The sequence below is a fragment of the Nothobranchius furzeri genome, chromosome 2 (assembly GCF_043380555.1).
Source record: "Nothobranchius furzeri strain GRZ-AD chromosome 2, NfurGRZ-RIMD1, whole genome shotgun sequence".
Taxonomy (NCBI): Eukaryota; Metazoa; Chordata; class Actinopteri; order Cyprinodontiformes; family Nothobranchiidae; genus Nothobranchius; species Nothobranchius furzeri.
This window is the reverse complement of record NC_091742.1, coordinates 48,848,344-48,875,258: the sequence shown is the minus strand read 5'-3', so window position 1 is coordinate 48,875,258 and position 26,915 is coordinate 48,848,344. Positions and strand designations below refer to the sequence as shown.

At 43.3% G+C, this 26,915-nt stretch overlaps 2 protein-coding genes across 3 annotated transcripts in view; both read left to right on the top strand.

Annotated features, from left to right (window-relative positions):
* The window catches only part of LOC107374650 (zinc finger protein 235), a 70,561-nt gene extending 57,219 nt beyond the window's left edge, over positions 1 to 13,342 (top strand). For both annotated transcript variants that reach the window (XM_054738741.2, XM_070546137.1), the window contains exon 3: positions 10,361 to 13,342. In XM_054738741.2, the coding sequence (XP_054594716.2) occupies positions 10,361 to 12,087 (1,727 nt within the window). In that variant the 3' untranslated portion in view covers positions 12,088 to 13,342. The remainder of the gene's footprint in view (positions 1 to 10,360) is intronic.
* Positions 1 to 26,915, top strand: part of LOC129163042 (gastrula zinc finger protein XlCGF57.1) — a 436,254-nt gene that overhangs the window by 156,424 nt on the left and 252,915 nt on the right. The gene's annotated exons all lie outside the window — the stretch shown is intronic.

Here is a 26,915-nt window from a genome sequence, read left to right as displayed (position 1 = left end):
CGTCCGGAGACCACAAGTGTTTCACGGCGGCTTACGTTTCCATCACGCCCCGATAAAGAAGCTGGTTTGTGCATGAGGCGGACTGACGAGTAAAACAGACCTCTGACTGAAGCGGTGGGTCACAGCCTGAAGATTTCACACCCATGCTGGAGGGATGTTCAGCCTTTAACATGGATGACAGAGGAGAAGCATTAGGAACCAAAGGGTTAAGCACAACCTGTTTGTCAGAGAGGGTAACCATAGGCTCAAGAGATTTATTCAGCTTAAAAGTAGCAGAGAAAGTGTTGTTTATTTCAAACCTTGATGTTGATGGTGGGTTTTTGACCCCCTGGAAGAAATAAAAGTAAAGAAAAAGCGTTATGACTGTAAACAGCATGTTGCATGAATTCACGTCATGAATTGCAGACCAGAACCACCTCCGACCCAGTGCAGCTGGCACCGAACCGCAGCCACTAGTCCCCACTGTTCCCGACCGGCGGCACCCGCCTAAAACGGGCCTGTTCGGGCGGGCGGAGGGACCAGCGTTGCCCAGCCGGTGAACAGTCTCCTGCGTCTTGGCATGTTCTGGAAGCAGAACGTCAGAGAACCTTACCTCAGGTGTAACAGTGCAAGAAAGATTTTGTCGTGTCTCGTCCATCTCCCATTAAGTTCAGAGCAACTCGCGTTTTTACCTTCTGAGCCGATGTAAAACTCCGGGCAAATTGCTCAATTTGTCTCACACAAACAAGGACTGTCCGTAGCCTACTTAACTTTATGACACAGGGTAAAACAAGGAATTGTTGAGAGAGAAATGAATACACACAACTTCACAAGATGGAAGAAAAAGGCATGGATCCGAGCGATGGAGGCTGTGAAAGCCGACCCGTTCACCGGTCCAAAATAAAAATAAAAAAATAATAAACCCTACGCTGCCGAGATGTTATCAGACGGACAAACGTAGCAAACTGTAGATTCTACACACCGTAGCGATTTACAAGAATCACCGCCAATGCGGGTTTTGTGAGGACACAGACTAACTGTGTCAGAAATGGTATGACAATTTAACGGGACGCGTTCTCTTTTTGTCTAACTGTGGTGCTAGCTTAGCTCTCCGGCCAGGCCTAGCGTTCTTTGTCTGTAGCAACCAGACTTAAATCTTCCCGATTAACAAGTAGGCATCTCGCTCCACTTTTAATACGGACTTTAAAAAGCGTACGCAATCTGAATGCAGTAACGCGTGACGGCCATGCTTCACTTTACGACGTTTACCTAGCAATCAAGCTACGGTAGGTGTCACCGAGCATTCCGTTTAGATTCGGCTTCTATCAGTCGCCCATGCAATGGAAATATTTTCCACAATAGCTCGCCCACAGTGTCAACAAACTGAGACGAAAGGTGTCCGAGAATTTAGTCTCGGTTCGGAGAATTTAGTGATAATTTTAGGAACTGAGGATAAGCTGCTCACGGTAGCTCACCCAGCACGGCTCAGAGCGGAAATGTCGCTTTCCGACCTGAAGAGATTAGAGACGCGGCGGCGCGTCAAAATGGACAGAATTTAGTCAAAAGCACAACTCACACGTTCGCTCCGAAGGCGAAGATGGGATAAATCAAAGTTAGGTCTGTAATTTGCGGTCAATTTGAGATCGGAGTTCTTCTCCGTCAAGTTATCACCCGGACGTCTCCCGGAAGAGTGACTTCAGCGAAACAATTTCCGGTTTTTCAAAATAAGACATCAAAGTGAAACACAGAGAAAAGCGCTGTTTGTAGCTTTTAGATGTTAGAAATCAGATAAATCGCAGATATAGAAGTCTGGATACGCTCGCCATTAATCTAGATTATTTTCCTGTTTTGCCCGCCTTCGTCTCCCGGCAACGGACAACAACTTCCGGGGTCAGATGCGCTGCTTCGTGTCTACCGCAGATGTAGAAAATCACCGGGAGCGTTTCTCCCTTCATAAAGGAGCTTCTTTCGGACATTAGGAGAGCTGTTTTGGTGGTAGCAGTCTCTCCTCCGTGCTGGTCTGTTTGCTGCTGGGTGTTTTTGGTTTATTTAAACTTGGTAACTTGAACTTAACGTTGGTAAAGCTACTGTTACCATCTTCGCTAACAGCTTCTTGCGTTGGGATAAGCTGTTACGTTTTGGTTTAGAGTTCATCTTTTTTGTGGTGCAGATCTCCCTTTTATTACATTTAGAGTGTTGTGGGTTTTCGGTTTAGTTTAAAATATCACCTTGAGTTTGGTTTAACCACCCAGTTTAGAGTTTGGATCCCTACTTATTTGTACTTTGTTTTAATTCCCCACAGGCAGAATTAGTTTTATTATTCCCAACCTGTGGATGGAAAGATTTATGATTTTTGTTGTTGTAAATAAACCTGATCATCATTTTAACTTTTGAATCCCGTTATTGTCCCTTCCTTTTTGCACACGAGCCAAACTCCCCAGGAAGAGTCGTAACACCACTCCCCTCCCGCACATAAGTGACCAAAACAAAGCAGCATGGAGACACTCCATCTTCTACCACCTCTCAGGCAGCAGCCTGCACTCCCAAGATCTACACGTCACCAGAACATAACCAACCGCAACACAATAAAAGCAGTGTTATACAAAATGGAAGGCCCGTAGTGTTTATTCTCTTACAGTAATAATTTATCAATTTTTTTGAGGAATTTATTTGAGATTTTCTGGTTTTTGTTAATTGTGCAATAGAAAAATAATCATTAGATTAATTTTCTAAATAGTCATTAGAATAGTCGACTATTCGATAAAATAATCGTCAGAATAATCGTTTTAAAAATAATCGTTTACCCCCAGCCCTACCCAGTATGATGAAAGGTCAAAATTAGAAGTGGTGTCAGGTGATGATGATCAGATTATCAAATCCTGGCAGCCATTGTTTCTTCTTACTCACTCAAACCCACTCTGCATACTCATCATTGCTCAATGTGCACTTCTTGTTAACTCATTTGGCCCTAAAACACCACCTTAAACTGGTTCTTCCAAAATGGTCAGTTATGGTGCTTTCTCGTCTGGGCCAGCATGAACCAGACTGGGTAGCATTTAAAGTGTCCATATCTAGGTAGTCTTGTAATTTTCTGCACTAAACCAGTCGGTTTTTTGGCCCACATACCATGGAGGTCTGCTTAGGGCTGATCAGGTCCAACACATCCATTACCAACTGATTGGCCAGTTCAAAAACATGCCTACCATTAGTGGGAGCCTTCGATTGGCAGATTGAACCAAGCAGCGGAACCTTCTTGCATGCGCATTTCATTATCCTGGATACTGTTTAGTCAATGTTGCCTCTGACTTAAGCGGCGTTGCTCCTCACTGCTGTGAGGAGCACACACACACAGAAACACACAAAGAGATATAAGCTGCACAGCCATTGTTTAAGGGAGTCACCGCTGACTTTCGCCGTGCTTTATTTGGCCTAGCCCACTAGCTAGGAGATTTCCCCGTTCATGAGAAGTGTGTGTGAACAAAACCTACTGGTGCAGGACCCGGACAAATGCCACACAGTTCGATCCGTGTTTGCCCAGATGTGAAAGCGCCTATACAGGCCCGATTAGTCACATGACGGATTGTTCATTTAGACATGAAGCATGTCATGACTGGCGGCAGTCACTGAGTGGGCCAGGGTAATGGCAGGCCATTTCCCAGTTCTCTCGATTACCAGTCTGGTTAAGTAACTACTGTTGCTGTATTCCCAACTCTAACCTCAACTAAAAGTTAATTCACACCATACCTCTAAAACCAAATTAGGTTTTTATTCACTGTGATAACCTAGCAAATGTCCTCACAATTTTAACCCTATGGGGTCCATGGGCGCGTATCCGCATCTTTTGAACAGGTCTGATTTAGGATACTGTAGCAGCAAGACTCCACCTCCCTCAGTTTTGTTTTCAATTCAGCTTTTAAAAGGAGATTATAAACTACACCGCAGTTTTCAATTTTTTTTAATAGGCAACGTAAAAGTGGAGTTATACTAAACTAAAAAATTACCTATTTTTAGACAATCTGAAAACTTGTCAAAACAGCAGTTTAGTAATCTGTGAGAGGGAATGTGCTTGTGAACATAAAAAAAAAAAAACATGAGATCCTTTTGCTGTTGGTGGAAGTCTCACATATTCAATTGATAAAAAGTATCACTATGAAGCTGAGAGAGAGAGGATGGCAGCACGAGTAACAAGATGTGCGCAAAAAGGAGCCGCTTCGCGGGGAAAGGAGTGGCGCGAACGGAGTAACAACAAACAATTAAAGCTGCAAGCAGCATCGTTCGGCCCTCGCAGCTCCACACCACTCCGGCCTGGCCGGCAGCCCGGGACACCCGGCCACGTCCGTGGAACATAAAAGTTGACCACCCCGACACCAGAAACCGCGAACGGTCTCCTCGTCCGCACCTCACCCTGACTCAGCATCCCCTCTGAGCGCAACTTTAAATTACACGTCTCACCACTAGGGGGTACTCTATCTTTACCACACTGGTGGTGTGATGACACAGACCAACTTTAATGCTATTCTGACCACATTTTTGAAGTTATTGAAGGTTAAGTTTCTGTGGGGGGCGCTGTGACCATTTACAACTAAATCCTATAGAGGTCATCTTTGGTCATCAAAGATGGTTTTCCGGTAATTTGGCATCAATCAAACGTTGCATGGGTCATCTAGAGACAAAAGGCTGTAAGTGGGCGGAGTTAAAGTGATTTGAAAAAGTGAGCACCTACATGTGTTGATTGCAGTTGTGTGATGACTCCCACCATGTTTGATATAATTTGGAGCTTTTTTGAAAAAGTTACAAAGGTTTTATTGTATCAAGGGGGCGCTGTCCCAAATTTAGGAAATATTCCATGAAGAAGTTTGTAGGTTGATAATTGCCATTTGTGTGCAGTTTGGTGTGAATTGCATCATGCATGTGTAATTCAGGGCCTAATATCTCTCAGGGGGCAGAGCTAAAGCAATATCAACCAATTACCTCAGGATTGTGTTGGGTGCCTTTGTGTGATGACACATAGCAAGTTTGGTGCAGTTATGACCTCGTCTGTAGGAGTTATTACAGTTTTAAAGGTATTGAGGGGGCGCTGTGGTGATATCATACAACGTTCACCAACTGTTTGTACCTTGTTTGCTAAAGGGCATGATTGTTGATTGCCATGTTCAGTCTCGGGCAAATCGGAGGCCGTTTGTGGAAGTTACAATCAAACGTAAGGTCAAGGCATCACGCCAGAATTCGCCATGGCATCAAAGCCCCTCCCTTTCTGGAAAGCTATCAGATCTAAATGGTCATTACAGCATCATGAAGACAGTGCATGACCTTAGTGTAACGTTGACTAATAGGGATGAGCGAGTACACCACAATCTGTATCTGTATCTGTTCAACCAACTAAATTATCTGTATCTGTACTCGGAATGGGCGTGGCATAACCCGGAAGTGGGCGTGGTTTAACCGGAAGTGGGTGTGGTTTACATTAATATATTATTTTAAGTCCGAAATTGATATGGATTGATCAGAAGTTGATATGTGTATTGTTTATTTGAAAACTATTTACAGAGCAACCTCAGAATTGACATTAAATATTTTGATCACAATAGTAAAGGAACTATTACAGAATAAGTGTTTCAATAAAATCAGAACATTAATATTTAAGTGCATGGATTAATACATCTGAACTCATGCAGTAGGAACTAGGAAATATGAGATGCTAGAACCAGACACAACTTTGTATATATTTTTTTAATTTTAATTTGATTAAACTGATTTTTTTTCTTAACGTTCTTGGCATTTTGCCCCACATAAAGTCAAACAAAACAATGTGGATTGGGGTGTATGTGTCTGAGAGAGATAGAGAGGGTGAGAGGGAGAGAGAGGGAGTAAAAAAATTTTAAAAAACGGAGCATAGATAGTGACTGAGGCTTCACGTCAGCTCTGTCTTGTCAAATGCACCAGGTAAGTTATGAAAAAAGTAACTTTAAATATTCAACCGAAAAAGAGGCGAGCTGAAGAAAACCTAGGGAAAACTGAAGAAACGTTAGCATCAGTGAAGCAATCACAGCGAGATCCGTTACTGTCTGTGTGTGTGCGTGGATGAGCCGGACGGACTGCGCTCCCGGCCGGCTAGAGAGTTTTGTGTGTAGGGAGGGGCGGGCGCTCTATGTGACTGGCCAATCACAGAGCGTGAGGATTTTCCTTCAGCACGATTACAGATATTTACGAGTTTTACTCGTTTCATGCTCGTATTAGTCAAAAATGCTTTATCCGTACCAGATACTCATCTGAAACGAGTATCTGGCTCATCCCTATTGACTAAATTAGAGGGGACAAATATGGGCATTTCATCATTAAACTGTAGTCTTCCTGTAGTCAGGGGGCGGGGCTTAGGTGATGCCAGCTGTCCGCATTGTCATTGTCTTGAGATGTGGTCAGTGATCACACAGACAAAGTTTGATATAGATCTGATCATGCACATGGGAGTTAAGTCAAGTAATATAATGGCGAAAGGTCAAAGTTTTAGGCTTAGCCACGCCCACACCTTTCAACTTTTGAAATATCCGACGGTTGAATTTCTTTCCCCTATGTCTTAAGAGTATATAGCAGAAGTTTGAAGGCAATTTGTGAAAAGGACGACGGGGCATCTCAAAACAACGTGTGCGAAAAGCACTAAATCGAGTACTTGGACCAAAATGGCCGACTTCCTGTGCGACTTTGCACTTGGCTCCAAGAGACTTTTTTGTAGGTCCTGAGACACTGCATTAGTGTACCGAATTTCGTAAACCTCAGTCAAAGCCTGGCTTGGGGCTGACAGTTTTAATGGCTCTAGGGGGCGCTATTTCAGAAAATAGGCCAAGCCCACAAACTTCAGCTGTCCATTTCTATTGGGGTTCAGACTAGGATCACTCACCAGAAGTTTCGTGGCGATATCACGATAACTGAAGAAATGAGAGGCAAACGTATTTCCATGGCGTGATGGCGATTTTCGCCATGCTCCCAAAGCCCCGCCTTTTTTCGAAACCTGCCAATACTGGAGACCAAGTGATCTCAAGTGTTCTACTGCTATTTGCCAGAGATTCCTGGTGATTGGGTAAAAGGAGACCAATAGGGAGCTGTGAAAAAAGAGTGGCGACGGGTCAAAGTTTGAGGCTTAGCCACGCCCACAACTTTTGAAAAATCCGACGGTTGAATTTTTCCCCCTATGTCTTAGGAGTATATCGCAGAAGTTTGAAGGCAATCGGTGAAAAGGGCGATGGGGCATCATTCTCCAAACAACATGTGCGAAAACCACTAAATCGAGAACTTGGACCAAAATGGCCGACCTCCTGTGCGACTTTGCACTTGGCTCCAAGAGACTTTTTTGTCAGCTCTAACGCCAGTTCAAAGCGTTCCAGAGAATGTGACTGAGTGGCCAATCCTGATCTAAACTCTTTAACCGAAAGAACAATGACGAGCTGAAAAATCCAGTCGCTATACCAACCAGCGACAACAGTTCCTTTCAGAACAAAAGCTCAACCTTCCGGACCCAGGCTTGGGTCTCACCAGATGCCAATAACTTGTTGTGTGCCCGGAAGTAACTCAAGACAGGTTTGATTGGAACCGCAGCTTTTCCTACTGGCTCGGTTCCAGAGAGGGTCCACTGGACCTCGATATTCCTGATCTACAGAGGATTTCCCGAAGGGTAGGTAGACCGGCAAATGGTGTCTCATGTGCTTCTGAACTTCGTAACCAAAGCTTAATGCGAAAACAACATCTTCAGTTCCCGTCAGAACAATCGCTTCTTCTGATTTGTTGGTTCTGATTTTACATCACACTTCATCCATTCACCATCCCATCCATTTTAGTTACACTATACATTTAGTTTTGAAGTCAGTCTAGTTTAATTTGTTAGTAATAAAATTCTTAACTTTTAAACTTGACTCTCTATTCGGTTGTCTCTGAGTGAATATGCAACGGTTATCTAATCCCTGCAATTAAAAGACCCAATCTTCTGGTTTAAATAATTCACCAATCCATAAGATGGATTCCATATTTTCTATGGAATCCCACGCCTTATGGCTCATTAAAAAACTGTAATCCATTTCATTACAAGGTCCTGAGACACTACATTAGTGTACCAAATTTTGTGATCCTCAGTCAAAGCATGGCAGTTTTAATGGTCCTAGGGGGCGCTATTTCAGAAAATAGGCCACACCCACCAGATTTTCACATCAGATTTTTTGGGGGGCCGGAGTAGGATCACTCACCCCAAGTTTCGTGGCGATATCTTTAGAAATGATGAAATGGGAGGCAAACGTAAGGCCACGGCAGTACGCCTAACTTTGCCGCGCCAAACATCCATAAAGTGACACCAAGCAATCCCCACTTGTCTTGAGTTACCAGCTACAAAGTCGTGGTGATTAAGTGAAATGGGGCGATTTGGGACCTATCACAGTAAAACTTGGCCTTTTTGGTCCTGAGGGGGCGGGGCGTGTGTGATGTTATCATCCGACCATTCTGTTTACTTTGTGGGTGGATGACGAATGACCACAGAATTTTTTGTAACTCTGTTCCATTCAGTTATGAAGTTATAGGAATTTAAATTTTTTCCACGAGTAGTCAAACTTCGAGGCCTGGCCCCGCCCCTTCAACATATATGAAAACTCAGAATCCTTGTCTCATTTTGTTCTTCCATCCCTTCTGAGCAATTTTACACAATTTTTGAGACGATCGTGCGAAAAATGATTAAGCAATCCAATCAGAAACGGACCCTAAAAACGGCAAAGCGGCTAAAAATCGCCATTTCAACCCAAAATGACCGACTTTCTGTTTGATATTGACCATGGTTGCAAGAGACTTTTCTGTGCGGACTGTTGAGTACTACAAGTGTACAAAATTTCATAACTGTACGATAAACTAAGCTTTATGGAGAGGAGTATTTTTCACTTTGTAGGGGGCGCTGTTCAGCCATTTTCTTTGCGATTTTTTTGGGACCTGTAAAATATCAAATTTTTCACCAGACCTGACAAGTTTGCAAAATAATGTGAGTTTTGGAGTATGATAAGGTCCCCAAAAAGCCATTCAAAGCGGGCTAAGAATAATAAATAATAAACAGAGCAAAAACAAGAGGCCTTTGCAGCGCTTTTGCTGCTCGGGCCTAATTAGACAGATATTCACGGTAAACTTCATATTTTGGAGCGATCCGGACAGTTATATTGTCGCTGCAGTTTAGTAGGCTTTTATTAGGCTTATATAAAGGATGATGAGAAGGATAAATGTCCACCAGGCAGTTCAGATAGTACGGCTGTTTTTTTGAACTGGAAGCAGAGGAAGTGGACTGAGACTCACAGCTGGAGTCTGAGGCAAATAGCGAGGATGTTGATGACGATGTGGCAGATCCATCCTTCTTCATAGAAGAGTTGGGTCATGATGAGGTAGAGGATGAAGGCAGAGATCCAGCTCCTCAGAGATCCAACAAGAGGAGTGGGCGGCGCCGCGCAGCTGTCAGATCTCGATCTCAGCGGCGTGAGACAGAGCCACTCCCCACTCCAAAATTCATGTACATTATTGCCAAATTAATAAAATTCAGATAGTCCAGGTTGTCCTGAAAAAATTGATACCCCATATGGCAATATTTATTGTTTTTATTAGAAAATACAAAAGAAAAACCAAAATTAGTCAAAAACTGTGATTTACACCCTGGACCCCAGAGGGCTAATAATTTTTTTTAATTATTTGTATTTGCTATATTTACTCATATTTTTTATAAATGTACAGTCTAGATTACCATTCTAAATTATAAAAAACATTCGTCATAAATGTTTGTTGGTTTCACAGTAAAATAAACAACTTTTTTCCAATTCGGATTTTATGTTTTTGAGTGATTTAAGGTCTAATGTGCAACCCCTTTATGTCCAAATATATAAAATAAGTATGAATTCATAAAGCACAGGTTGTGCTGAAAAGATTGATACCACATAAGGCAGTGGTTATGACTTTTATTTTGGAAATGCAAAGGAAAGCTAAATTAGTCAAAAACAGCAAATTACACCCTGGACCCTAGAGGGTTATGTCCCCATGTTAGAGGTGAAAAATGTGACCTCACAGCGACTGTAAGACGCACGCAGACACACACACACACACACACATCACCAGGCTATAAGGGCAAATTTTCTAGTCAGCATGCAGCTCATTGAATTTTCATGTCCTGGTCCAATTCAGTTCAATTCAATTCAAAAATACTTTATTAATCCCAGAGGGAAATTGATTGTCCAGTGTGCAGGGAAAAAAGGTCTTTTTATAATAGGTGTTATTATGCGTCTTTTACTTGGCCGTTTATCAGGGCTCCTTTTATATGTTTGAAAACACAGTTACAGCCGTCGGTAATTCACATCATGAATTTCTGTGTTTCCTACAGCTTTTCAACAGGTGGTGCTGGTTAAAGAAGAAGCTCTAGAAGAACATAGCGCTGGTGTCAACCAGCAGGACATAGATTTTCTCCACATGAAGGAGGAACAGGAGAAACTCTGGCCCAGTATGGAAGGGGCACATCTCAGTTTGAAGGAGGAGACTGTTGCTGCCAGGTTTCCATTCTCTGTTGCTTCTATAAAGAGTGAGGATGATGAAGAGAAGCCTCTGTTCTCACAGCTTCATCAGAAGCAAATAGAAGACAGAGATGTTTCAACCAGCAGCTCAGCTGACCAGACGACAGCAGAAACTGGTGGACTAGAAACTAGCCGGAACCCAGATCTGAACCCTCATGAACTGACTAATGATTCTTCAGAGACTGACGTTGGAGATGATGATGATGCAACTCTAGACTCTGAGCTGTCAGACTCTGGGTCTGAAACTGGAGACCGAGACAATGACTGGAATGAGAACAGGTGTTCTGAGTCAGTTTTTAGGACTGTTAACAAATCCTTTAGTCATAGGACACTTTTAAACAGTCACATGAGAGTCAACACAGGACAGAAGCTTTTTGCTTGTGAGCTCTGTGGAAAGAAATTTTGCTTAAAATCAACTTTAACCACACACATGAGAGTACACACAGGACAGAAGCCTTTCGCCTGTGAGTTCTGTAGCAAAAGATATAGCCAAAAGACACATTTAAACACACACATGAGAGTACACACAGGACAGAAGCCTTTTGCTTGTGAGCTCTGTGGAAAGAAGTGTAGCTTAAAGTCAACTTTAAACAAACACATGAGAGTCCACACAGGAGAGAAGCTATTTGCTTGTGAGCTCTGTGGGAATAGATTTAGTGAAAAGGGAAGTTTAAACACACACATGAGAGTCCACACAGGAGAGAAGCCATTTGCTTGTGATCTATGTGGAAACACATTTAGCATAAGATCACATTTAAACAGACACATGAGAGTCCACACAGGACAGAAGCCTTTCACTTGTGAGTTCTGTAGCAAAAGATATAGCCAAAAAACAAATTTAAACATCCACATGAGAGTCCACACAGGACAGAAGCCCTTTGCTTGTGAGCTCTGTGGGAATAGATTTAGTGAAAAGAGAAGTTTAAACAAACACATGAGTGTCCACACAGGACAGAAGCCTTTTGCTTGTGAGCTCTGTGGGAATAGATTTAGTGAAAAGGGAAGTTTAAACAAACACATTAGAGTCCACACAGGAGGGAAGCCCTTTGCTTGTGAGCTCTGTGGGAATAGATTTAGTGAAAAGGGAAGTTTAAACACACACATGAGAGTCCACACAGGAGATAAGCCTTTTGCTTGTGAGTTCTGTGGGAGTAGATTTAGTGTAAAGGGAAGTTTAAACAAACACATGAGAGTCCACACAGGAGAGAAGCCCTTTGCTTGTGAGTTCTGTGGAAAAAGATTTAGCGAAAAGACAAATTTAAACACACACATGAGAGTCCACACAGGAGATAAGCCTTTTGCTTGTGAGCTCTGTGGGAATAGATTTAGTGTAAAGGGAAATTTAAACGCACACATGAGAGTCCACACAGGACAGAAGCCTTTTGCCTGTGAGTTCTGTGGAAAAAGATTTAGCGAAAAGACAAATTTAAACACACACATGAGAGTCCACACAGGAGATAAGCCTTTTGCTTGTGAGCTCTGTGGGAATAGATTTAGTGTAAAGGGAAATTTAAACGCACACATGGGAGTCCATAAATGACAGAAGCCTTTGCTTGTGAGCTCTGTGGATGAAGATTTAGCCGAAAGGAAACTTTAAACAATCATCTAAGCATCCACTAGGGCTGAACGATCTATTGCAGGGGTCTCCAACCTTTTTTGGCCCGTGAGCTTTTTTTTACACAATGAAAGTACACCAGAGTTACTGCCATATGATTTATTAACATTGCTACTTTCCATGTGTTAATGTGCTTATGTTAAACATGCTATACTTACTATATTAACAAGCATTGTATTCACAAGTTGTTGTACATCAACATTTTTTTATAAGTAAACTAGTGACATTCTGAAAACCAAATTAAACAAAACATATTTAGAGTTTTTAAACAAATCAAATACTTCCAGATAATGAATAACAAATCTACTTCATGTGAATGATTCTGTAATTTTTTTAGAGGTTGGTAACAACTTTTTAAGCACAGAGAAACAGCTAACCTGTAAAGCTGATGATATATAAAATACAAGCTAAATGTGATGAAGACACAAAAGTCTAAAAGAGTTTGAATTGAAATAAAAAATGTAAAATCAGAAATAAGACTTGTTCCTGCTCTCCTGATTTACCGAATAATTTTCATGGGGTTTTTTTTTTTTTTGGTCATGAAAGTTAAATTTTGCTGTGTTTATTGCTGACAATATGAAGGTTGGAGGTTTATCCCTTTTTTCTGCATCTTGTGGGGTTTTTTCTCCGCAGGTCTGAAAACTAATTAAAAACAACTTTTTCATGATGCCTTCCGTTAACCTATCCTTGCATCTGTGCTCTACTAGGTCTTACTGTACTGTGTTAAATTTATTCAAATTGTATTTTTAAGTATACCTATTCTGTGCTGTTTTATCTTTGTTCTATATTTTAAAGTAAATAACTGTACTTTATATGCTTTTATTTTTGTGTACTATGTTCTGTGTCAGTATTCTTTGATTTGATTTTACACAACATTGATAGATTTTTATCTGTATGTAGGTGCTAGCAGTCAGAGGAGAATGGGCCGACTGATCAGGGTTTTTCCTGGCTCAAACTGAGGCAGAGGTGGTACCATCCTGACCATGCACCAGCACATGCGTACTCTGCGCATTCAACTGCCTCACTGTTTTAAAGGCCAAATATTTTTTCTTTTAAGTGTTCTAATCTAAGCTTCTGTTGATTAATAGAATATTACATTTGACAATGTTTCAAGTGAAACAAAACTGGTTTGCTGCTAAAAAATATGAAATAAAACAACAAAATTTTCCGGCTGAAATAACAGACTCTTATTATGAAAGGCTCAATAATATGCATTAGATTGGTGTTTAGTTCCTTTTTCCATCTGATATTTATAGTAAAAATATCTTTATATATTTGACCTACATTTCAGTAACATGTTAGGTTTGTATTAACACTCATCTTAGTCCACATGACCTATAAATATATCCAGTAAAATATAATGCATTTCATTAACATGCATTTGTATTGTAAATGGTGATAACATTTAATTTCTGCTCCTAACAATGTATCGGTGGCATGTAGAGCTGAGGAAAATAATCAAATAATCGATGCATCGGGATGCGGACATAAACGATTCTGCATCGTAGAAAAGTACGCCATAATCGATTATAGTGGAATGTAGTTTTTTTTTTTTTTTTTTTTTATGGCGGCACCAGCGCAGCATCCAAATCTGTCAGAGTGAGTGTCCTCCACATTTACCAAGTGGTTCCGCCTTAATGTGGTACTGCAGGGCTGAGCGCTGGAGTTGTAACCTGAGACCAAACCGGAACCGAATCAGCCCGACCGGTTCTGTTGGATTTGGGCCGTGAATTATGTTAACTGAGCGGGTTGTCGTGCTGCGCGCTCCGCTCGCTCGATCAGCGACAGAGAGAGAGAGAGAGAGAGAGAGAGACTGTCTGCTCACATAAGAGAGAGGATCGGAGGAAGCTCCTCCAAACTGATGCTCCAAACACGCGTTATTTTCATAATTTAATTATTATTTCTCCTGGAAGCGCTCAGTCAGACTGCTTGTTGTAATGTAGGGAGATCCGGTCTTGGGGAGGGGGCGGGGTCAATGACGGCGGCTGCAGCGTGATCGTCTGTCTCTTTTATTTAGGAACACGGAGAAGTTAAAAGGAGAGAGAAATAGAAGATAGAAGTTCTTGTTCCACTTTATTATTTTGTTTCATGATGATAAACTGATGTTAAATTCAGCTTAAAGAGAAGCTGGGAGGAAGCTTTGGTTCATTTTAAGTTACAGGAGGTCTTGTTTCCTATCTGCTCCTCCAGAGACAGCATGGACATGAGGGTTACAAGGTGAGGGTCACACAGGACAGGTTAGTGGAAAGGTTTGTAGTTAGCTGGTTAGTGAAAGAGATCCATCAGCTGGGTAATTTAATCCTAATCCAGCCCACAGCCTTCTGCTGGTGTTATTATCAGGAAGAATAAAACACACATCTTAAATATTATTGGAAGTGTAGAATTTGTTTATGTTTTATTATTTTCTGCATCAAACAGAACTTGATTCATCCTCCAACATTTCAGAAATGAACCACTGGGTTCAAATAAAATTAAGTCAAACATTTCATTTGGTGTTATTTCTGACACCCTTCAACTACAGCATAAATATTTGACTCTAAAACTGCTCAGAGACAATAAACACTCATATATGAACCCATTATGTATTTTATTATTACATTATGTGTCCTGTAGGTTTTCAGTACTTTTTTAGATTTTGTGAGTTTTTGCAAAGCGTGTTTTTCTCAGCCTGAGGCATGGTGTTGAACGAGGAAACAGATTGTTTTACTTTGTTAAATCTTCTTAAATGTTTAAAATGTTTTGTCCTAACCTGTTGTGAATGGAGAGCTTTTGAGGGATGGCAGGTTGTGTCAATTACGTTTTTGATTAAAAAAAATAAAAAGCAATTATCAGACTTCTTCTATTTATCGATGAAAACAAATCAATATGAAATAATCGTGATGCATTGTGATGCATCGGGATATCGAATCGAATTGAATCGTTGACCCAATAATCGTAATCGAATCGAATCGGGAGACAAGTGAAGATTCACACCTCTAGTGGCATGTCTATTATGCAAGAGTTGGCAATAATCCAGTTTATGTTTAAAGATAGAAGCATTTGTGAATTATACACTACAACGGTTTGCCTTAGACTTGGAGCAGTAAAGTGGCTCGTATCTGCAGCGATTCTGATCCGTAGCGCTGCAGGATGCAGAATAAACAGGATGGTGGGGACTTTTGATCCGCTTGTAGAGTTTAGTCTTTCTTAGTTTTATGATCATCATCATATATTTTTCTGTGCGCCACTTGATTGCGAGACTGCTACCTGTTAGCTTTAGCATTAGCCAATCTACGTGTAGCTGCACTTTTGATCTCAAACTTTGGACCGGTTCTGCCTTTGTGCCTTTGCTGGTTCCTTTATTTTCCTCCACAGCATCCAGATGACCACACTGTGCACCAGTAAAAAGCTGGACCGGTTCTGCCATTGTGCCTTTGCTGGTTCCTTTATTTTCCTCCACTGCATCCAGATGACCACACTGTGCACCAGTAAAAAGCATTTTCTTATACGTAACTTACCTTTGTTCAGTAAAGTTCTGAGGAAAATAGTAATTCAAAGATGTTGCACCAGTGCTACATTTAAAAATAGACAGACACACACAGACAGTTACAGCCCTGCTCCGATATGGAATAGCCTGGGGGAAAATCAGGACATCAATAGCACCAACCATAGATATGTAACTAGCGAGAAAAGCAATTTTTGCTCTTTTTCTGCAGCGGTTTCAGCACTTTTCGGTGCACCGCTGCTGATGCATTGCCTCTGTAGTGGCACAACGCTGCAACTGCAGTTACAATAACAACTATATAGCTGGGGGCAGAGTGAAATCATGCTGGGGCGGCACAAAAATAGCTGGAAGCGGCCACCACGCAAATTTGAATGCAGGAAAAACCCTGCTGATTCTAGCTGATGGAAGACCAACTTTGAAATAACCACTCGTTACAACCGAGAAATGCAGCAAAGCATTTGTGAAGCCACAACACGCACAACCTTGAGGCGGATGGGCTACAACCACAGGTACCACTCTTCTCCACTACTAATAGGAGAACAATTTGCACCAGCTCACCAAAATTGGACAGTTGAAGACTGGAAAAATGTTGCCTGGTCTGATGAGTCTCAATTTCTGTTGATACATTCAAATGGTAGAGTCAGAATTTGGAGTAAACAGAATTAGAACATGCCATATTACTACTGTGCAGGCTGGTGGTGGTGGTGTAATGGTGTGGGGGACGTTTTCTTGGCATACTTTTGGCCCCTTAGTGCCAATTGGGCATGGTTTAAATGCCACGGGCTACCTGAGCATTGTTTCTGACCATGTCCATCCCTTCATGACCACCATGTGCCCATCCTCTGATGGCTACTTCCTGCAGGATTTCTAAAGATGCTTTCAGCACCTTGTTGAATCAATGCAGAATTAAGGCAGTTCTGAAGGTGAAAGGGGGTCAAGTAAGTAAGTAAAAGTTTATTTATATAGCGCCTTTCACAGATATAAATCACAAAGCGCTGTACAACATGTTAAAGATCAGGGCAAATACCTCTAACCAATAAAAACATCCAAAAAACAATAGCAGTGATAAAGTAGAAAATTAAATCATGAGTTTAAACAAAGTGAAGGTGTGAACCCAAACAAAGCCATCTTTTTGAAACATTTAGGGAGGGAACGCCTGGATGAAAAGGTGAGTTTTTAGATGATTTTTAAAGACCTCTACAGTGTTAGAGAGACAGAGATTTGAAGGTAGACTGTTCCAAAGTCTGGGTGCAATAGTCTGAAAGGCCCTGTCCCCTTTGGTTTTCAGTCTGGTTCGAGGAACAGCCGGGAGGTTTTCAGATGTGGATATAAGGTTCCGAGAGGTGATGTGTGGGGATAAAAGCTCAGATAGGTAGCTTGGAGCCTGGTTGTTAAGAGCTCTATAGGTCAGGACTAAAACTTCAAACTGAATTCTATATTCTACCGGGAGCCAGTGGAGGGACTGTAAAACTGGGGTGATGTGAGCTCGTCTGCTGGATTTGGTTAGGAGTCTGGCTGCTGCATTTTGGATGGCTTGAAGGCGTGAGAGGGAGGTTTTGCTGAGACCAGTAAAAAGAGCGTTACAGTAGTCTAACCAGACACGTGTTGAGAGAAATTAAAAGAGTTCATCATGTTTAGGAACTCCCTAGTGGAGCTGTTAGATAGATCCTCAGCATGGATGTTGAAATCTCCAACAATGATTATCCTGTCTAGTTTAATAGTTGAAGATAGGAGATCCTGAAAGTCAGACAGGAAGGATGAAGTAGATCCAGGTGGGCGATAGACCAGAATTCCATAAACTGGTTGAACTCGACCAATTTTAATCATGATCATCTCGAATGAGCTGTAGGAGTTTGAGGATATAATTTGGCACGAAAAGTGTTTCTTAAAGATAACAGCTGTTCCTCCACCGCGGCCTGTGGTTCGTGGAGCAGAGAAGAAGGAGCAGCCTTGAGGACAGAGCTCACGGAGATGAGTGATGTCATTTTCGCGCTCCCACGACTCCGAAATCCACAAAAAGTTTAATGTTTTGGTCCGGAACAGATCGTTGAGGATGTGAGACTTGTTGGCGATGGAGCGCGCGTTAATCAACATCATTTTCGCGGAGGAATCTGGCTGTGTGTGTGCCGCGGGCTCGATAATGGCGGGCGGCTGGCGGGCTAAGCTACGTAGCGACTCCACACTACGCCCGCGTTGGTTCTTTGTCTCCCACGCCTTCAGGTATTGTCCCGCATCAGGGGCTCCATTTAGCAGCGAGATCAGCTCAACTCCGTTAAGTTTCTGTTGGATCCGCCACAACACAGCCGCGGAGCAGCGATCAGGAAGAGCTTCGCCTCTCAGGATCTTTCGAAGCTGAACGAAGAAGCCGGCTCTCTTCCCACGTTTCCTCTTCCATGGCCTCCTGGGCAGCGGCAGGCCAACAGGTAACAGAGGGCAGAGACCTGGGTTAACGCCAGGTTCCAGAGGCGGTGGGAAAGCGGGTCCGGTATCGGAGTTCTGGAGGTTGATCATCGCGGACCTGATCGACAACAGTAAGTCTCGATCATATGTTAGCAGGGTCAAACACCGTATTAGTATGGTGTTCCTAATAATCCTTTAGGGGAGTGTATATATTGACCTACTGACCTATCACAGATTTTTTAGATTTCCAAAATGCAGCTTAGAACCGAGCTAGCTTTTTTAACTAGCTTGTTCAGTCTCTTCCTGTCTTGACCAGAGCTGCCTGCACCCCAACAGACCACAGAGTGGACAACAGAGCCAACCACAGCATGATAAAAGGATTTTAGCAGCTGGAAATTAACTCCAAAGAACCTCAGCCTCCTCAGGAGGTAAAGATGGCTTTGGCCCTTCTTATACAGAGCATCTGTGTTGTTGGACCTGTTCAGTTTGCTGTTGAGGCAAATAACCAGGTACTTAAAGGTATCCGCCACCTCAATGTCTGCTCCCTGGATGTTTACCGGCAGGTGAGGAGGAGTGTTTCTCACATATACGGTAAGCTCTTAACAATCAAGCTCCATCATACATCAGTGACCTGATTGTTCCATATCTTCCTAACAGAGCACTTCGCTCTCAGACTGCAGGTTTACTGGTGGTTCCCAGAATATCCAAAATAGGATGGGAGGAAGGTCCCAGCACAAGACTCAAGACTCAAGACTCAAGACAACTTTATTAGTCCCCGAGGGGCAATTCGAGACAGCATTGTGAAGCAGCCGGCACTAAAATCTCTAAATTCTAAAAACACATCCAAATTACACATTTGTAAAACCCATAAAAACCTATATACACAATCATATCATAAACTCACATGTGAATGACCAACAATGATTAAAACTTTGGCTCACTCACACACACACACACACACACACACACACACACACACACACACACACACACACACACACACACACACACATGTAACTATATGCACGCACACATACAAGTAATGCACACGCCCCCTATCTGCACTGAGAATTAAGAAGAAGCACAGCTCTGGGAACAAAGGAACTTCTCCTCCTCTGTGTTTTACAGCATGGGCATCGAAGTCGGCGTTTGGAGGGCAGCCACTCGAAAACAGTATGAAGAGGGTGTGATGGGTCTTTAATGATTTTCTGTGCTAAACTTCCTGTATGCTGGTCACATTGAGAAGTTAAGCTTCGCAGTGGTAGTCCAATGATCCGAGAGCACACCTTGACGGTGCTTTGTAGACGGCTTCTATACTGCAGGCTGACAGAATAAAACCAACAGGGGATGGAAAATGTGATAACACTCTCTATAAAAGAATAATAGAAAGTCAGTAAAATGTCCTTCCTGACTCCAAATGAATTCAACTTCCTCAGGAGGTAGAGTCGTTGCTGGCACTTTCTGAGGATGTCCTCGGTGTTGGAAGCAAATTTCAGGAGGTGATCAATGGTGGTCCCTAGATATTTATACTCTTCAACCAGCTCCACTGGCTGTCCATGAATGATAGTGGAGGCAGCGGTAACCAGCGCTCTCTGTTTGTTTGAGAAGGACACCACCATCTCCTTGGTTTTGGTCACATTCAGCTCCAGGCATGCAGTGTCACACCAATCCACAAACTTCTGCAGGACCTGCCCGTGGTAAACAGTAGGGCCTGACAGAAGAGACAGGAGCACAGTGTCATCAGCATATTTTACCATGTAACTGTCAGGCTGGATCGATCTACAGTCATCTGTGTAGAGAATGAAGAGTAGAGGAGACAACACGCAGCCTTGTGGGGTGCCAGTAGAGGTGTAAAGAAGGTCCGAGAGAGTGTTGTTAACCAGAACTCTTTGTGATCTGTTAGTTAAGAAATCCAGGATCCATAGGATTATCTGATCATCCAGGTGAAAAAGAGAAGTGAGCTTGCCAGCCAGGATGTGAGGTTGTAGGGTGTTAAACGCTGAAGAGAAGTCAACAAACAGCAGTCTAGCTGAAGAGTTTGGGATCTCCAGATGTCGGTGAACCATGTCTAAGAGGAATGTTTTTGCATCATCAACACTTCTCCCTTTCCGATACGCAAACTGAAGTGGATCTAACTGAGGGTGTAAGGCTCTGATAATGTGATGTTTCAAGATCCTCTCCATAGCCTTCATCGGTAAAGAGGTCAAAGCCACAGGTCGAAGATCATTGAGAGCCTTAACCCTGCTGGTCTTGGGGATGGGTATGACCGTAGAGTGCTTCCAGAGCTGGGGAACTGTACTTGTATCCATGGAACTCTGGAACAAGGTCTGAAACACACCCCCTAGTTGCTGTGCACAGTTTCTGAGAACTCTGCTGCTGATGTGGTCTGGGCCAGGTGCACTTTTCTCCTTAGTCTGCTTAAGAGCTTTCACAACCTCCTGCATGGTAAATTTAAATCTGAATGCAGGGTTCCCAGGGTTTAATTTAGATTTTATTTCCTGGAGCTGGACGTGATTATCAGACTCGAACCGAGTATAAAAAGAGTTGAGATCATCAGGCAGAGATGTCGGTGTGCTGCTCTCCACCTGAATTGACCTGCCACTAGGTGTTGCTATTGCTGTATTTGCTGAGGCCATGGTCTTCAAACCCAGCCAAGCGGAGCAGAGGTTTCCCTCCGTGAACTTTTCCTCCACTTTATCTTTGTATTTTAATTTGGCCATTTTTATGGCTCGCTTGACCTCTCTGTTGATTTCCTTGAAATTCAGTACGTTATGAACCAAAGCTCTGAACACTGAGGACATTATCACGGGATCATTATCTACCGGCTCAGGAAGATCAGCAGCAGGCGTACAACATAGGGCGCAAGCCAAGTACTGAAAACTAGTATGATTACACTATTTCACTTGTTTTGTCGGCACAACGTCAAGTTTCACCTGTATGCGGATGACTGTCAAATCTATTTACCTGTAGCATGCAATAACTCAAGTTCTTTTAAACCGCTCTTGGACTGCTTGGAGGAGGTCAAGTTATGGATGGCTCAAAATTTATTGTTCTTCAACCAGAATAAAACTGAGACTATCCTGTTCTGCCCGAAATACAAACATGGATGTGCCCAAGGGATTGACTCTCCTTCATTAGCACCTATTGAGAAGGCTAATGTCACCAACCTGGGGGTGAAGTTGAATGTAGAGCTCACACTGGACACCCAGGTCAATGGAACAATCAGATCCTGCTATTTCCATCTCAGGAGAATAGCTAGGATTAAGCCGCTGCTATCTCGTAAACATCTGGAAACTGTCATCCACGCCTTCATTACCACCAGACTGGACTACTCAGGGGTGGACATTAACTTCAAAACCAACCGGCCAGCCGGGCCGGTAATTCTGATTATTTACCGGCCCTGCCAAGAATCTACCGGCCCCGCTGGTCAGCTGCCAAAACGAGTCAAAATAACAACTGAACCGTTTTAAATGTAATAAACCTTTATTTTGTACACGTTCACAAACATAATAACATATTCAAGTTTGAATTTGTTTGTTCCCTCAACAAAACACGATTTTTTCGTCGCATACTTCCGGCATACAACGCAGTACATCACCAACTCCGCTTTGCTGTACTCAAGCCATTGACCGTGTTCGAGATGAGCCAGTTCTGCGCAGATTAGACCAGCAGTGATCGGCGAGCAGTGCATGCCGGTTAGATTTGTGTCCGAATTGACCCCGACTTGCTCTGACGTCATGCATACGTAGGCAACAATAACCTCGTGAGATCAAGGCGGCCGCAGATTTTGGAGCAAGGCGCAGCAGTTGCTCTCCCTCAGCTGCAAAACCTAGATGACGGGAAACACCTGGCTCTCACCTGATCTAAGATCTGATTGGTTCATATTTTGATCCAAACATCCGGTGGTAGAACATGAAATGTTAGTTGTTCACATGTATTCTGTAAATCACGTTACGTTGATGATGACAACAATATAGGCCATAAAGAGAAATGTGTTTTGTATTTATGTTTATGTTTATGTTTATGTGCTTAGCAGACGCTTTTTCCCAAAGCGACGTACAATTTTTTTTTTTACCTATAGGGCATGTTGTGATCTGTGGGGGAAACCAGAGTACCCGGAGGAAACCCACGCATGCATGGGGAGAACACGCAACTCCACGCAGAAAGGAAGGTATTTGTCACGTTTCCTATGAGCACACTGAAGCTACAGCTGATAACCTTTACTTATTATTACAGTCATGTCTTCATATAGAATATATGATATCCACAAGCACGTGAGGATGTGTTTCAGCTGCTAACAGGCACCGGAATTAAAATTGAAAATTGAACAAGTGTGAATGCTTCAGCCACCGTCACCCCCGAGATACACATGCAGGGAAATCCAAGAGATTCAACTGCTCTCTCTCTCTCTCTCTCTCTCTCTCTCTCTCTCTCTCTCTCTCTCTCTCTCTCTCTCTCTCTCTCTCTCTCTCTCTCTCTCTCTCACACACACACACACACACGTAGAGGAAAAGAGCTGAGAAAAGGCAGAGAGGAAATGGAGGACACCAAGTAGTTAAAAGAAAAACTACAGCTGAGCCGAGACACACCTCGAATGGGGCGCGTCTGATCTGAACTGAGGAGCGGCGAGCAGCGGCCGAATTTCGTGAGCAATTCGCATCTCGGCGCTTCCGTGGCCGGTGTGTCCCCGGCGTTAAACGCCGACTTTCAGCCACTCCCCCTGCTGCTTCCGTCTGCTCTCGTCTGTGTTCCAGGCGAGGCGCTGCTCAACTGGAACACGGCCATTCTCTGCGCCTCCCATCTTCTTTAAACGGCCAAGAATCATTCCACCTACGCACACGCTTCTCTGCTTCATACCGTTTCGAACTGTCTCGCTTCTCCTCACCAGTTTTAGAGCGTTTTGCCGGAGATTTCATCAAGAAATCCCATCCCTGTGGTGGCGCGATCTTCCTGCGTGCTTGTGTGTTTCTAGCGTGGTTCCACTTCGTCTTTAATCGTACAAGTGCAGTACATGGCTAGAGGCGCGCAGGTTCACGCGCGTGAAACGAAAACGGCGGCTTCCTACAGGGCGCGGCCATGATGTAGGTGAAAGCCGGTGTGTAAATGACAAATAAGGCTTGGGCGCCACCCGGGCGGTAAGTCGTCAAGTATTTACCGCCCAACGAGAAAATTTAGCGCTCGGGCGCTGCTACTGTATCTCACTTTATGCAGGCATCAAGCAGGTATCCATAGCGAAACTGCAGAAGGTCCAAAAAGCGGCAGCCAGGTTACTGACTGGTACCAGGAGATCTGAACATATCATGCCCGTCTTGGCATCCCTACACTGGCTTCCAGTCTCTTTTAGAATTTCGTTTAAAGTTCTGGTGTTTGTTTTTAAATGTTTAAATTAGTTGGCTCCACGTTATCTGGCAGACCTGATTCAGCCTTATGTTCCCGCAAGGAACCTTCGGTCAGCACAAGGACTGTTAATCGTTCCAAAACACAGACTACAATCCCGAGGGGGTCGTGCTTTCTCGGTGCTGGGGCCGAGGCTCTGGAATGAGCTACCTGCATGGGTTAAACAAGCCAGCACGCTCAGCAAGTTTAAGAGCCGGCTGAAAACTCACTTTTATTCTTTAGCTTTTATTCAGGAAGAGTCCCGTTAACTGTTGGCTTTGCACTTTTTGCTGCCCCACCTAGATTTTATCTGCATATTTTTGCTGGTTTTAAATGGTTTTATATGTTTTTTTATTTATTTATTTATTTATTTTTTAATGCTTATTTCTGCTGTGCAGCGCCTTGTTTGGTCCTTGGGCCATGTGAAGGCGCTACATAAATAAAGTTTTAGTTAGTTAGTAATTTCAGAGGTCTGACATTTCTATATTTAAAATCTGTGTTTTATTGGTTTCATAATGGGTTTTCATCCTTTAAGTCAGTGATTCTTAATTGGGTCCCGGCCCAACCATGGGCCCTGTGCAACACCTTGTGGGCCACAAAATAATTTAATTAATTTTGGAGTTCGTTCAGCCACTCTAGGCCATTACATTGTGAGCATTATGGAGACGTTTTTGAAAAGAAAGACAGGTAACTGGTGGTAGAGCTCCACAGAAGCCAAAATGTGTGTGCAAGTGCAGCCCTGTCTTCCTTTTCTACACATTTATGATGAATGAAGGGAGTGAGGCAGAGCTGAGAGCCCAGTGGGTGGAGTGTGGACTAAAACAGTCAAATGAAACACTGAAGCCATCCAAACTAAAACAGCACCTTGAAACCAAACAACCAGCGCTCTTAGAGAAGCCGCTCAAAAATTTCAAACGAAAAGGAAACGGACTACAGATTCAAGAAAACAAGATCGTGTCACTGACTGGAAATTCTAAATGTACTTTAAAAGCCAGCTACCTCGTAGCTAGACATGATGCACAAAACAAGAAAGCGTTTACTATTGAGGAGGAGTTAATGCTCTCAGCTGCTGTGGACATGTGCTGCGAGATGATCGGAGAAGCTGCTGCTAAGAAGCTGCTGACCATCTCGGTCCCTAACAGTGGCCTGTTGGGGAGCAGATGTATAGACAGGGACAACAGCAGCTGGCTCTGTACTGGGATGCCCTCTGGAGTCTGTGGGGGTGGTGGGCGAGAGGACGATGTTAGCTAAGCTGTCGTCCATCATGAACAACCCACATCACCCTCTGCACGAGTCGGTGGGTGCACTGAGCAGCTCCTTCAGTCAGAGACTGCTACACCCCCGCTGCTGGAAGGATCGTTTCCGTAGATCATTAGTCCTGTTAGCAGTTAGGATTTACAACACATTCATGAGTGACCCAGCCACTTTAACTCTACGGTCAGTCCTCCATGCATAATAAATGATACATGACCTCCACTTGTATAGCTTCTCTCAGAGTAAGGACTCCAAAGCGCTTTACACTACAGTGTATTATTCATCCATTCACACACACACACACATTGGCTGTGTCTCAATTCAGGGTCTGCATCCTTCGAAGGACCCAGCCTACTCGGCCGACGTGGGCTGGGTCCTCCGTCGGCCGGGTAGACCGGATGTTAACGGCTGTGAATTTGGACAGGCCTAGCCTTCATGAATTCTCGCCTCTCCCTCGGCGAACGTTACGTTGCCATAGCAACCGTGGAACCGCTGAGCAGAAGGAAGAAGGAACTTTAAACGATGGAGCTCGAAGTTTTATTTAGATCTTTAATCATTTCCTTGACTGTTGGAGAGCTAATTCGGAGAAAATACTTTCGACAAGCTGAGCCTGAGCAAAGATGTGATAATAGTTTTTAATACTTTCTAAGGGTTTTAATTTGACCAAAACCGATTTATCACCTTTTAAGACTTTTCAAGACCCAGCGGGATACCCTCTAGTAAACAATTCTCATTTGTAAACAAAAATAAAATTCAAGAGTTTAATGCAGAACTGATTTTATTTAGATATTTCTTTTATATGTACATGTTTAATCTTTATTAACCATTTTTTTCTAGCAAAGTAAAAAGCTGTCAAAGTTCTCCCTTCTCTCCTGTGCCCTCTGCTGCTCTGCCTCCCTCTGCAGCCTCATGTCCTCCCTGATCAGCTCCAGAAGCTGGTCATCGCTGGCACCTTCCCCTGGATGCCCATTTTCTCCAGAATAGTCTTAACAAACATGTAAGAAAAGAAACAGGAAGAGAAAAGAGGACAACGGGTTATTACTTTCATGTTTTCGCAGAAAAAAATAAACTCAAACGAGTTTTTAAAATATGAGATGTTATTGTACCTCCATGCCACAGCCGCTGAATACTTTGCTCCGGTGATCATGTGGTCCATCTCCGCCCTAAGCTTAATAAATTCCCTGGTTTTCTCTTGTTCCTAAAATGCAAACTTCTATTAAAATCAGTGAAAACGTAGCGGGAGAAGTACGACACCGAGCGGCCGAACATACGAGCCGAGACCGCAATACAAGCACTTTTACTGTAACATTTCTAACTAAAATAACGTTCATGTATCACAAAAAGCCCTTAACCTAACAGTTTTCAAGTTTATACATTTATATGCGCAATCCTCTCCGACAGCTCCCGCTTCACTGTCCGCCATTTTTCTGCCGGCCCGTCCGGCCCGCAAGGCATCTTGGGAAATACTACCCATTGAAGGATACACCGGACCCATCCTTCATTCAGGTGAAAAGAAGGCCGCATTCGTCGACCGCATTTGAAGGAGTCTTCCAATTGGGACAGGCCTAGTCGCGGCGCTGTGACGTAACCGGCCGACGAATCCGGCCGACGTAGGATGCAGACCCTGAATTGAGACACAGCCATTCACACACTGATGGTGATGAGTTACGATGTAACCACAGCTGCCCTGGGGCGCACTGACAGAGGCGAGGCTGCCGAGCACAGGAGCCACGGTCCCTCCGACCACCACCAGCAGACAAGGTGGGTTAAGTGTCTTGCCCAAGGACACAACAGCAGAATTCTCTGTCCGGAGCCGGGATCGAACCTGGAACCTTCCAATTACTGGACAACCTGCTCAACCTGTTGAGCTACTGCTGCCCCGATAATACACCTGATGTATGTACATTTGTACATGTGTGTGTACATGTTCATGGTTGCATTTACAGATATCTATCACTTAGACAGTAAATAGTAGTTGTAGCAGAACAGCTGATACTTTTTATGTATTATTACTTCCACAGTGTTTCCCAACCCCCATCCTGTGTATGTGTCTACATAGGAACTACCGTTGTAGTGTCTTGTCTTTTTTATTATTGCATTCTTGGTCACTTTTGTTGTCCTTTGCTATCTGTCCGAGCTGTGGTAATGCACAAATTATAGTCTTATCAGAGTGACTATCTGGGGTCTGACGGCTGTTATCCAGTCCGGTAACAATCCTCAGAAGCTTCTTAGGTTTCAC